Source organism: Enhydra lutris, unplaced genomic scaffold (genome assembly GCF_002288905.1).
Source record: "Enhydra lutris kenyoni isolate GAN:26980312 unplaced genomic scaffold, ASM228890v2 scaffoldscaffold39, whole genome shotgun sequence".
Classification (NCBI taxonomy): domain Eukaryota; kingdom Metazoa; phylum Chordata; class Mammalia; order Carnivora; family Mustelidae; genus Enhydra; species Enhydra lutris.
The window spans coordinates 26,244,988-26,257,840 of NW_019154123.1; the positions used below are offsets into that span (position 1 = coordinate 26,244,988).

Sequence of the window (12,853 nt, forward strand, 5' to 3'; positions counted from 1 at the left end):
TTTTATCCTCTGAGTATACATTCTGTATAGGGTGAGGAGTTGGAGTGATGATAGGTAGTTTGTCAAATGGGGAAGTAGGTTGTCTATGTACAAATACTCCAGGCTTGACGGATCTCTGAGTACATTCCTATTCAATGTTTCTTGAGTTGGAGGACGGAAAATTTCTCTGCAGGAGAAAGTTGTTTCTCCCCACCATGGTGAGGATGACACATGTGGGATTGTAGTTCAAACCCATACTGGGCTGCTTGAGTCGGTCTGCAGGAAACCCGCGAAGGCGTTTGTGAAGGACAGTGGCCTTGGCCTTGAGAGGTGCCAAGGGATTTTGTTGCTTTGTTAAGCCACCATGCCTCATTAGGTGAACTTGTTTTCCTTGTCAGTGTAGGGCTCGCTCTTTCAGGAGTCGTCTGATCCAGTTTCAGAGAAGGCATTTGTGTTTTGATGGAAGTTTGTGGAACAGGAAATATTGATTTGGAAGCTGTTGACACTTGGAAAGAGGGAGTTAATTTAGATGTCAGTATTGATCAGCAGAGCTAAATTTAGACACAAGCTTGAGAGTTTCTCTTTTGAATATACTAAAAAAAAAGAAAAGAAAGAAAAAGGATATCTTAATTGAAATGCCATTAATGGGGATGGAAAGAGAGAGAACAATGTGCTGCTTCAAAGTTGGGCATTAGAGCCCATAGATGAGAGGTTTAAATTTGGCTGTAGTGTAGTTATACCACCATTATGTTAAACTGAGGCTTTGAGGGGAAATGATGCCACAGATGTCAGACTGAAAATTATTGTCGGGGTTGAGAACAAATGAAATTATTTAATTATTTAAGGTTCTTTTGGGGTTACATAGGGCTCTCTATCTTAGATCGATGGCCCAGACACCTCTGGAGAAATGCTGACTCTTTAAGGGAATTCACTCCCCTGATTACAGCCCATGGTCTGGGACCCTAGACCACTCAGAATACGGCAGTAAGTGCCACAGATCCTGGAACAAAAGTCAGTAGCCCTAGCCTTTTTTCCTTCTCGTTGTGAGAGGAGTAAATGAAGAATCATAGCATTACCTAGCTTTGCTCCAAAACGAAAAATCACCACCTCTACCATCACCAGCCTTTCTGTCTTACTGCATGCTGTATCTACCCTGCTGGAAGAAGGGAAGACGCTATCATCTGAACTTTGCAGATGAGAAAACTGAGGCCCAGAGGCTTAGGTGGTTTTGCCAGGTAGTAAAAAAGCCAGGTGTTTCTTCACTGTGCCCATCCTGCTTCTGGGACAGACTCAGTTATAGGGATTAGTCCCACCCCTGAACCTAAGCCATGGTATAGAAACATGCCTTTTTACCTTCCTAAAATAAAAACTCCTGCTTTAGATGCCTGGGATGCCTTTATAAACAGCATTTGGGAAATAAAAATGAACAAGCATATCAAGAATATGGCATGACTTAAAGAAAGACATAGAGACTGAAGCCTATGATATCTAAATGGAAAGCTAGTGTATGGAGATCCCCACCACCATAGCTGTAACTGATGTTTCCAGTTGGCTGAAACTAGAGAGGAACAGATGCCAGCAAGACTCAGGAAGCCCAGAGGGAGTCAAATTGCCCCTCAAATGTTGATTTGTGATGCACACAAAGTAAATGTTTCTGTGACACCCTCAAATGAATCTTGAACCAAGCAAAACGCAATGAATCATGGCAGAAGGACTTGCATAGTTCAAAGTATACATTGTGAGCTCCATTTTCCAAAGAGCGGAAGCATTTGGGCATACCGTCCATGTATGCGTGTACCCAAACTTACAGGCAGCTTTTGGAAGTCATTAGCACCTCTAGCCAGCCAGCCCCAGCACACCACTGGCATCAGAGACTTCACACATACACTCTGAGCCGTTAGATCTGCCACTAATTGCTTTACAGATTTGGCATCTCATCCACAATCTGCCAGACTGGCCATGAATTAACATCTCAATCCGAACAGCCCAGCTTCAGCAGGACTTTCGCCCCACCATTACCCATGTACAATATGCCATCAGTCAGATTCTGCCTAAGGAGGAAATTTGAGAAATGTTTGTGAGGATTATGGAATAGGAGAGACCAGGCTTAGTATTTTTCTAATTGTTTAGCATGAAGAAGTTGAGAGGAGGAAAAAAAAAAAAATCTGCAAAAATCTGAAACAGATTGTGGTATCTAATCCTTTCCTTGAAGTAACAGATGGATGATATTTACTGATCTTGAAATTTCAGAAGAATTTTTATCTCCTCTCCAAGCAAACTCTTAGACTCCCTAATAAAGAAAATATTTAGTAATTTTCTGGTGACCAGACACAATGTGTATTTTCAAGGCCTGATTCTTCCAGTGTGATTATTTGCACTTGACTCGAGATCTTAGCTGGAGAGTTGCCACATGCCCATTTCACCTAGGACTGTTTAGACGGTTTCCGCTGTTTCTCCTTCTATTCTAATATTCCCTAGCTGAACTTTCTTTCCCCCAGTACTAATTAAGGTCACCTAGAAATTTTACTTAGCCTAGCCATTGCCTCTAGATAATTTAAATCAATTATAACTTATTCCCCCTTTTTCTAATGATCCGGTATATGGATTATTGATGCTGTTTTCCTTGTTTTCTTTCTCCTTCCTCCTCCCTTTAGGTTGTTTATATGTCAGAGCTCAAATGTGTCTCTTCTTAACTATCTTGTAAGGCACAGAAGGTTGGACCCACCATTCAGGTGTAATTTGGGTATTGTCTATAGATAATTGTTCCCTTTTTCAAAAACATTACTGCGTACTTAGCATTTATAAGGCACTGTGCTAGGCACTGTATGAGACGGAAGCATGACTTATACTGCCCTAGTCTTCCAGAAGTTTACATCTGGGGGGAAGAGGTATGGTGGGATGTTGAAATGTAGGTCAAAACCACTGAACAAGGCGGTCTGTGGTGAGTCACAGAGGTGGTATGGTGTGGGGGTACTGGGTGAGGGAGAGCTGTTTCTAACGGGAGTAACTGGGTTTGGAAGATTTCAAGTGGTTGGCATCTGAACTGGGTTTTTAAAGAGAGAAAAGAATGCCAATATATGGAATTTATTTACTTAAACCATTCTACAGTCTAGCAAGAACTTCAGAAATGTACATACAATACAATCAGATAATGTTTAAATTAAATGGGTAAGGAAATTGGAACAGAGAGGTAATAAGGGTGGAAAGGAATATATGTAGCTAAGAATGAGGTTGATACTTACAGTAAGTGCCTTATGGCACAAAATGCCAGGTTAGAGGGCAGAGATGAACATTTTAATTATCCAGAGCCTTCCTGTCCTCTCGCCAAGTGCAGTCAGAAGATAGCAAGTTCTGACTTAATGACCCATCGGAGAAAGCCACAGCTCTGGGGAGGTTGCAAAAGCCATTCATCTGTGTTCTTGTCCTAACTCCCCAGGTCCTGGGATGGATCCGCAATGGGGAGTCAATGCTCAACGCCAGCCTGGTCAATGCCAGCTCTTTGTCCGAAGCAGAGCAGCTGCAGCGGGAACATGAGCAGTTCCAACTAGCAATCGAGGTAACACCCAAATCTGACTCCTCTGGCCTCCCTTCCCCTTTCTGCTCTGCACCCCGGGCAGGTGGATTCCTCATGCTGTGGACATTCCTTTAGGTAGTGAAGCCCTTACTCTTTCTAGTTAAGTGGTCCAGGAAGCCTCCCTGTTACCCAGGAACTGATGAGGAAGCAAACGCAGGAGTTCACCAACCCCAAGGGGGCCTCCTATTGAAAGATGAATGTTCACAGCACAAAAGTGCATCTTGATTACTTATTGGCACATTTACCCATAAGGCCTCTGGTATACTGAGTACTTGGACATTGTGGACTATGCACCATGTGAGACATGTGAAGCCAGAAGGTTAGAAGTCACTTCTAGTTGAGGAGCCCTTGAGGGTAAACAACTACAAAAGCCATTAATATGTTAGCACTCCATTTTAAAACATTTGATTTCTATGTAATATGTAGATATCATTGTCAGTTTCTGCCTTTTAATGAGAACAATGAGCTTTGGAGTAGGTTGCACTAGATAGCTTGCTTCCCTGAAAATAGTTGTTCAGTACCACTGATCGAGGCCACATTTCAGGAATAAACTGAAACCAGAAGTTCACCAACTGACACTTGTTCTAAAGGCTATTTTAAAATAAAATACCTCTTCCCATAATCTAAATTTTGTCATCTTGCTTTAAATAATACCTTTAATTATCCTTTCTACTAGAACATTTTTCTTCCCAAAGAGACTTGAGCTGATTGCTTTAGAGGGGTGTGGGGAAAGGAGCAGGAAATGGGACATGGGAACCATATTAAAAATAAAGTAAGTTCAGTACTAGTGGGAACAGAGAGAAACCTTCAAAGTCATTCATTACTTGTGGTTCTGTTTAAAACTCAACCCACTTTTGAATGTGTAGGAAATGTGAAGTGTTATCTTCTACTAAAAGAATGATTGTTAAGGAGAATTTTTCATAACAATGATAAAATTTTAACTCTTCGTGCCTATGTCTTTAATACAGTAATCAGTTGATTACTAGCCTTTTTTCAACTATTATAGATTGATTACTAGGAACCATCTTGTATATGTAAACATAGCATTAGCATAAATGGCATGTTTCTATAAGATGCCTGCTATCTTCTAGGAAGCATTACTAATAGTGGTTTACAAATCCCAGTGGCCGGGGATTTGAGATTTTAAAATAGACTATATATTGCACACACAATGTGGGCAAATCATTTTCTTTCTTTGGGAGGGGGGACAAATCATTTTCTAAGAAGGAACTCAGCAGAGGAGAGAGGCTTTATTATCATCAGCTGCCTCTGTCTCAGTTTACTGGTATACACAAATATAAAAGCATTAAGATCTATTCACCACCAAGGAAAAATCTGGATTGGGGTCACAATTGAGAATCAGGCACACAGTGGTCAAAGCCCCATAGAGAGGCAGCATGAACAAAGTTTGGGCAGATAGACTGGGGGTGTGGCATGAAGCTGCAAGGGTATGAGGCAGAAACAAGACCACTGTTGGCCACACCCCCTTGTTTATCTCAAATGTGAAGGTAATTAACTTTCCTGTCCCATAAGCAAATGTTAGGTCAATAAAACCAAGTATCATGATGTACTAGAGCATTTCAGCGAGTGAGTGGGAATAGTGGGGTATGCATTAGCAGTCTTAGCACCATGACCAAATTCTACCACTTGCATAAGCAGGATGTATTAATTTGTAATAGTGCTGTTTCACCCATAGGGAATAGAAGCTTACTAAGCATGTATGTCCCTAATCACATTGGTGCAACTTGATCAAATATTCTTGGAATTGATATTGAGATCCCGTGAGGCCCCTGTTGAGTATATGTCTATGGTCTGAAGAGGAGATGGCAGAGCAGATAGGATTTCCAGAAGATCAAGGGAATGGAGGGTAGGTAGGTCTACAGCATAGCGAAAAGAATGAACTTCAAATATGCTTCTTCTCCAGGTGGCCTTGTGCTTCACTCTAAAAGTGTTGGTTTAAACCAGGTTCTGCATCAAGGGAAAGATATGCCAGGGAAGATTTATGCAATTTGAAAGGGATCTAACTAATCTAGTTTGACTTGGCCCATTTTGTGGTCATTACTTACTGGAGGCCTTCCTAGTGATTGCCGATAGAGGACATAATTTAACTTCTTGGACTCAAAGAAAAAATCCTCGGTTCCATAAGGGAAAACAAAATAGCTATGGGAAGGATGACTAGATAATTTATTGTTAAAACTGAGATACTTCTAAGAGGGAAGAAGGGAATTATTAAGAACTCAGCTAGAAAAATAGGCACATAATAGAACTATCGTGGCAGACTAGGATGTCTGCTCACCCTAGCTTGGGTGGACTTTTTGATTTAAAGGTTGCATTTATTTTTTTTAAGATTTTATTTTTTTGTTTGACAGAGAGATAGCACAAGTAGGGAGAGCAGCAGGCAGAAGGAGAGGGAGAAGCAGGCTCTCCACTGAGCAGGGAGCCCAATGCTTGATCCCAGGATGCTGGAATCATGACCTGAGCTGAAGGCAGCCGCTTAATTGACTGAACCACCCAGGCACCCCAGTTTAAAGGCTTTAGTCTCCCCAAAGAAGGTCAGAATTTTTACCTCAAGTATTCTGAGTTTTAGGAAGATAGAACCATTTAGAACAGAGAACAGCACATAGCACCCAGAAGCATAGCTTTATCAACAAACCCAAATTATTTTATGTTAGTATGCAAAATGGTTTGGCTGATGTGTCTTCAAGAATTGTGACTATAAAAGAGACAAGCTCAGTTTTGAAATCAACTTTATTTGAAATCCTCTTATGTATTTTAAACATAAGCATTATGGCAGAATAAGTAGTTAAAACTGGATAATAAATTCAATTGATTTGGTTTAATTTTCTTCCATGTACTCCCACATTAACATCATGTATTAACATCCTTGGTAATCCACGTCTTAGAGATAAAACACTCAATAGGATTAGATAATAGTAGAAATAAATGCATAATAATGACTCAGGCTTATCAAAGCAAAGATTATGTCATATGCATAAAAGTTTGTCATTTGGAAATTAAAGGGGATGGAGTTCCAAGGACTATCAGATGATAATGAGTTTCAGAATAAGGAAGAGGATTTATTACATAGTCTAAATTATAGGACAATTAGAGTTAGTCCTTCACTCCCAGAGAAAAAGACATAATCATGGGGTTTTGATGACAATTATATGCTGGTTTCATATACTGAGAAGAAGCCAGTTAATTATCATAATCACTAATGTTCATTTGGTGAACCCTTCCTCTGTGGGAAGCTCTGCAGATACCATTCTAACTCTGGAGATTAAATAATGTGGTGTGATAGGGTGGGAATGAGCACAGGAAGAGTCAAAACTGAATCTTAACCCTAGTGTCATCACCCCCTTGGTTGTATGTTTGGGGGCAGGTCACTCAGCCAGCCTCAGCCCCAGGTTTGTAACTTATGAAGTGGGAATAATAACATCCACCTTGTCGTGGTGTTGTAAGAACTCGAAAAAAATATGCATAAGCACAAGGCCAGGTACCCTTGGATAAATGACAGTTATTAAAGTGATGTTTAAAGTCATGTTTGCCTTAAGAATCAGCCAAATATATTAAATGAGTGATACAGGAGTTCAGGAAAGAGTAGTTTTTAGTGAGTCTCCAGCTGTCCAAAAGGATTTTTTTAATATAACATTTAAAAAATTGTTAATTCCAAAAAAAAATTGTTAATTCCACTGTAGTTAACATACAGTGCCATATTAGTGGCAGGTGTGTGATACAGTGAGGTGGCAATTCTCTGCGTTACTCAGTGTTCATCATGATAGGTGTACTCTTTAATCTTCTCTTAAAGGAGACCAGACTTGAGCTGAGTCTCAAAGGACAACTGGAACATAGATGGGGAGAGAGGAAGGGGTGTTCACTAAAAGACAGGAAGAGTGAAGGCAGCAAAAATAAGCTCACTCTGGTGAGAGCTGTGAATTGTGTAAGACTGATGAATCACAGACCTGTACCCCTGAAACAAATAATACAGTATATGTTAATAAAAACAAAACAAAACAAAAAGACCTGCTCTAATAATTCTCAGGGTCGATGTGAATCTAATTAGACAATAGATATTAAAGTACTCCTCTAAGTAAAAATTAAAAAAAAAAAAAATAAGCCAGGGTGTGTTTGCAGAGGTTTTTTTTTTTAAGGAAGTAGTAGATGATAATGTTATGGAAGTCGTTCAAGACTACATTGGGAGGAGATTTTAAGGACATCCTTCAAAGTTTGGACTTAATTTTATAGCAGTGGAAGAATAACTGAAGGCTTTTGAATTGAGAGAAGGGAATGATGTCTAAGCACAAAATCAGAGTTTTGGAGCCAGAAGAACGTTAGGGGTCACTTCACCCAAGCACTTCCTATTACGGAGAACCAAATGATGTGTTGGAAATGTGAGGGATGGGTTTGATGGATTCAAAGTGGAAGGCAAGGAGGCTAGCTCTGGGACCACCATGGAAGTCCTGGTATGCAGTGGGTTGGACTGGGACTTGGGGTGAGGAATAGCAGTCCAGAATGATGTCCAGATTATAAACCCAGGTGACAACAAGGAGGGCACCATCAACACCAATGGTAGACTGCCATGGGAAGATACTTCCAGAGGGAGGGATTTCATTTTAATGTGGAATTTGAGAAGATGTCTGGGAGGAAGCGGGATGCTCTAATAGAGTGGTGAAGCCATTTGCATTCACTGACGAGCCTTCCTCCTCTCTCCAGGAAGACCTGTCACTTCTTTTACTAAGAACGCATCTTTGTAAGTGGCTAATGTGGGGCAGGCAGCTAGAACAATTGAATCAGTGCTGCTGGCTTGGAGTGAGAAATATGGTGGGCAGCTCACCCTCACCCCCAAAGACAGTTAAAGATGAGGGTCCCATGTAACGTGAGAAATGAATACTGGGTGACATCTACAAAAAGGAAGTAATAGCAGCCATGAGTATAGATAAGAGTTCCACAGAAGTGAACAAAAACCAAGAATGCACCTTGGGGTTCCCCTCTATTTAGGAGACAGGAGAAGAAAATGGTGCCAATAAGTAAAACAGACAAAGAAATCAGGAATTTGTGGAGGATCACTCTGACCCTTAGTTTACTTTTTTTTTTTTTTTAATTTTAAAGTTTACTTTTTCTAACCATGTTCAACATTTAGGAACTCAAATTCTGATCTGATCATCACTATCGAGGGCTGACTTAGTGCAGAAACAAGGGAGTAAAGGAGTCTAGGTTGCTAGAGGCAGTCATGCTATCATAATGAACACTGAGTACAGATTCCAGAGACAGGGAAGGGAAGCCAGGAGATAGGTGATAGATGGGGGGGGGGGGGGTTATAAACAGGACTGTGCAGACTGCAGTCTAGGATGGGGGTGAAGGGGACTGGGTGGTGTAGGGGTGAAAGGGAAGTTGCACTCACGCAGGGAGTGCCAAATGGATCAGCTCTTGGGAACTATCCCAGCACTGCTGCCAGAGAAGAAGGGCAGAAGTAATTCTAGAGTAAATTACTGGGCCATTAGCTGTCCCTTTTCACCAGGAGCTGAGCTATACTTTCCTAAGCATGCAGAGGCCAAGTCAGCCCTGCACCATTGAGTTAAAGTGATCCTTGCAGTTGAGGTCGGGATAAATTTAAGTCTTTGAAGTCCTATGTTTCAACCACATCCATACTTTATTTTAGTAAATTTTAATCCCTTTTGGCTCTCTATCTCTGCCATCCAGTCCTCCAGCCTGGTCTCCCACTCCGTCCTGCAGTTAATGAGAACTCCGAGAATGCAAACCACAATTGGCTTGAATAAGAAAATAAACCTTCCACTGTATATATCTCTATACATTATCCTAAAGGCAAACATAAGTAATGTAATAATGTAGGGATTACACATTGAGCTGAATTATGTACTATGCTGTTCTGTTCCCTTCGTGGGGTAGCTGAGGAATGGTGAGATGCTGCTCTTAGGCTTTATTAACCTGCCCAGTCCTTCTACTGGAATCCTTTTCAGCTAATGTTTAAAATGATTGCATCGTTGGCTGAACTTTGTATGATGTGGAGTTGTTTTTTTCTTATATTTGACCTGTAAAGTGGAGCTATAGCAGTAATCTCCTTGAGAACTCTTAACTACAGTGAGCGATTTTATGATTAGATTGAAAAGAAAAATTGACTAATGTCTGAACCATTCAGGAGCAGATGTATACACAACTGCTGTTTCTCTACCACAGAAACGGAGACATCTTTAGAGCCAGTGATGCGAGAAGGAGAGTGGGGTCAGGAGTTGGGGTCCTGAGCATTAGGTTAATGAAAACGCATGATGTTCTTTTTTTTAAAATATGCTTTAAAAACAATGATGTATTAATCGTCATAACAAAATGTTTGAATCCACCATTTAAAGCTCTTTAACTTTTCTGCATCTTTCCACTCACGCCTCACTCCACCCCCTCCCGTACCACGCCTGGGTCGTTCCCACGGACCTCTCTCTCCTCCCCTTGTGCCCAGTCCCTCTTTCATGCCACTTCCTTGCAGAAGACGCACCAGAGCGCCCTGCAGGTACAGCAGAAAGCTGAGGCACTGCTCCAGGCCGGCCACTATGACGCCGACGCCATCCGGGAATGTGCCGAGAAAGTGGCCCTCCACTGGCAGCAGCTCATGCTGAAGATGGAAGACCGGCTAAAACTAGTCAACGCCTCTGTGGCATTTTATAAAACTTCTGAACAGGTGAGGGAAGGGCTGTGGGAGGTGGGGGACTAATGTTGGTGGAAGGTTGTTTTTTTCCCCTCATACTGCTAACCTATACTATCTCCCGCAAGATTGCAGCTAGTCCTCTCAGCAGTAGCCTTTTAGAATAGAATAATGGCATGAAAATAACTACAGTTAGCCTCCTTATAATATTTTCCATTAAAGAAGTGAACCATGTGATTTGTTTCTTGTAAAATCTCAGCCTCATCAGATCTAAGTGTTGAAGGAGAAATTAGGTGTATGCTGAATGCTAGGTTGAGGGCTGTCTGAGCCAGCTACTGCCACGATAATGCTGTGTAACAAATTACCATACAACTCAATGACATAAAACTATGAGCATTTTGTTTTTAAGTATTTGAGTTCAGCTGATCTTGACGGAGTTTGGTAGAACCGGGCTCCAAGCTGGACATCTGGTCTAGATCTGCTTTCATGACTCTCAGCCTCCTGGACCAGCAGCTACTTGAGGCACATTTATGGTGAAGAGTAGGAGTGCAAGAGCCCAAAATCTGCTGTGCAACTGCATCTCAAATCTCCAAGTGTGCCACATGCTCTAACATCCTTTAGGCCAAAATGAGTCACATGGCCAAGCCAACATCAGTGAGGCAGGGAAGTCTATGCCTCCAGTGAAGGTCAGGAGAGTAGGGTGAGAATCTGCAGAACATCATCTGGGGTGCCCCAGTCAGGCCCTATGCTTGGAAAACATACATTTCTTTCACTCATGGGGCTCTCCATCTGATGGAGGAGACACAGCCGTCTCTCTTCCAAAGGTTATGAGCCAAGCAGGTGGGATAGAACAGCTGTGGGAGAAAAGGCAGGAGATGCACACAGCGGGATGACAAGGATTTAGAGCCCTTACTTTCCCATCTGTATAGTAATATGTACAAGGGCTAAGAGGATTTCTAACTGATTTAGGTGCTTTCAGGGAATTCTTTCATGAAATAGAGGTTGAAAACAGACATAATTGTATTCCATGTAAAACATGTTCCTCATTGGAATTGCTCCCTGGTAGAAATAGATCAGAGAAACATTCTCCTCTGGGTGACTTACAGGGGCCTTGGGTAAGTCTACCCGGAGTAAATATAACATGCCTGTCTGAGGGCCCTGTGGCCAGTGTTCCAGCCTCCACACCTTCTCTCTGTTCTCAACTGATGGTGCCTTGATGGCCCCAGAGTTGGGAGTAGCAGACTAAGGCAATTTATCAATTGAACAGAATCCCAATCAAACCCCAGCAAACTTTTTGATAAAAATTGATACACTGGTTATAAGATATATATGGAAATACAAAGAACCAAGAATAGCCAAACAATCTTGAAAAGAAAAAGGAAAGTTGGAGTTACACTGATTTTAAGACTTATTCTACAGGTACAATGATCAAGACAGAATGATGTTGTTGTAAGAATAGATACAAGGAAAAAGAATAGAGATTCTAAAAGTAGACCCACAAATATGCAGCTGACTTTTGACAAAACAATTCAAAAGCAAAGTCTTCAACAAATGATGCCAGATAACTGAAAGCAGGCTTCCCCTGCTAACTGAAAGTAGTGTTCCTATGAAAACTTTTATAAGCTGAAATCAGATGCAAAGAAGCAATGACCATTTACTTATATGGAAAAAATTTTTAAATATTCCCACACCTGAAAAGTAACCTCTTTTAGGCTTTTCTGAAATCTTAGGGACACATCTTGCTAACAGCTACACAGAATAAATCGAGGTAAATCACAGATGGTCACAGACACAGTTTGGAGCTGTGGCAGCTGGATGCTGAGATGCTACTTCACCAGAAACTACACCTGGGGAAGGAGCTCACGAGGTGGGGGCAGGGGAGGCACTGTCATTGTTCAGGATGTGTACTGCCTCTAGAACAGCCCCACAGCTCACTGCAGAACAAACAATGAACACTACTTTCACCTTTTGCCTTTTATCATAGGAGTGAAAACCTACCTCATATTTCTTTCAGTTAGCAAAAACAGGTACTAATGTAGGTCTTTCATAAAAGTGAAATGGAGTAATGTGAACTTGTAGAAAGCAGGGAATACTTATATCCATTTTTTTTTTAAATGAGGTTAAAGCCCTGTCTAATATCACACACAAATTTTAGTTTTTGATGGGTCTAGATGCTGAAGGGAACAAAACACTACATTAAAGTCAGGAAATTTGACCCAGAACTGACCCAGATCTCTGTTTCTTTACCTGCTAAATTGAAAGATTTATGTTTGATAATCTTTTCATTTCTTCTAGTTCCCAAGTTGTTTTTAGTCCAGTATTATCACGTGACCTAAGTATGCCTTTTCTTAAAGTTGTTGCTTCTCTTTAATCCATTTTCTCTCAAGACTTGGGCCCTCCTACACATGTTCATACCTTCCATAAGAAGAGGTGTGTGATGCTAGAGGAGTCAGAATTCAGGGCCAGGCCTTCTCATGACATGGGGAGCACGTTGGCTACGAGGGTGTGCTGCCTGGGACATCTTTTAGCTCAATTCATCACTCAGTAAACATCCTATCCAACACCATACTCTTCCTCAAAAGGGATGACTTTCCCAGGCAAAGGGGACCTGGGATATGTAGCTGTTCCCCACCCCCTGCCGTAGCCAA

At 41.4% G+C, this 12,853-nt stretch overlaps 1 protein-coding gene across 1 annotated transcript in view; it reads left to right on the forward strand.

The window, feature by feature from the left end:
• LOC111154975 (kalirin) overlaps window positions 1-12,853 on the forward strand; it is a 288,438-nt gene that overhangs the window by 194,887 nt on the left and 80,698 nt on the right. Inside the window, exons 16-17 of the mRNA XM_022514930.1 lie at window positions 3,416-3,535; window positions 10,050-10,241. Of these exons, the coding sequence (XP_022370638.1) occupies window positions 3,416-3,535; window positions 10,050-10,241 (312 nt within the window). The remainder of the gene's footprint in view (window positions 1-3,415; window positions 3,536-10,049; window positions 10,242-12,853) is intronic.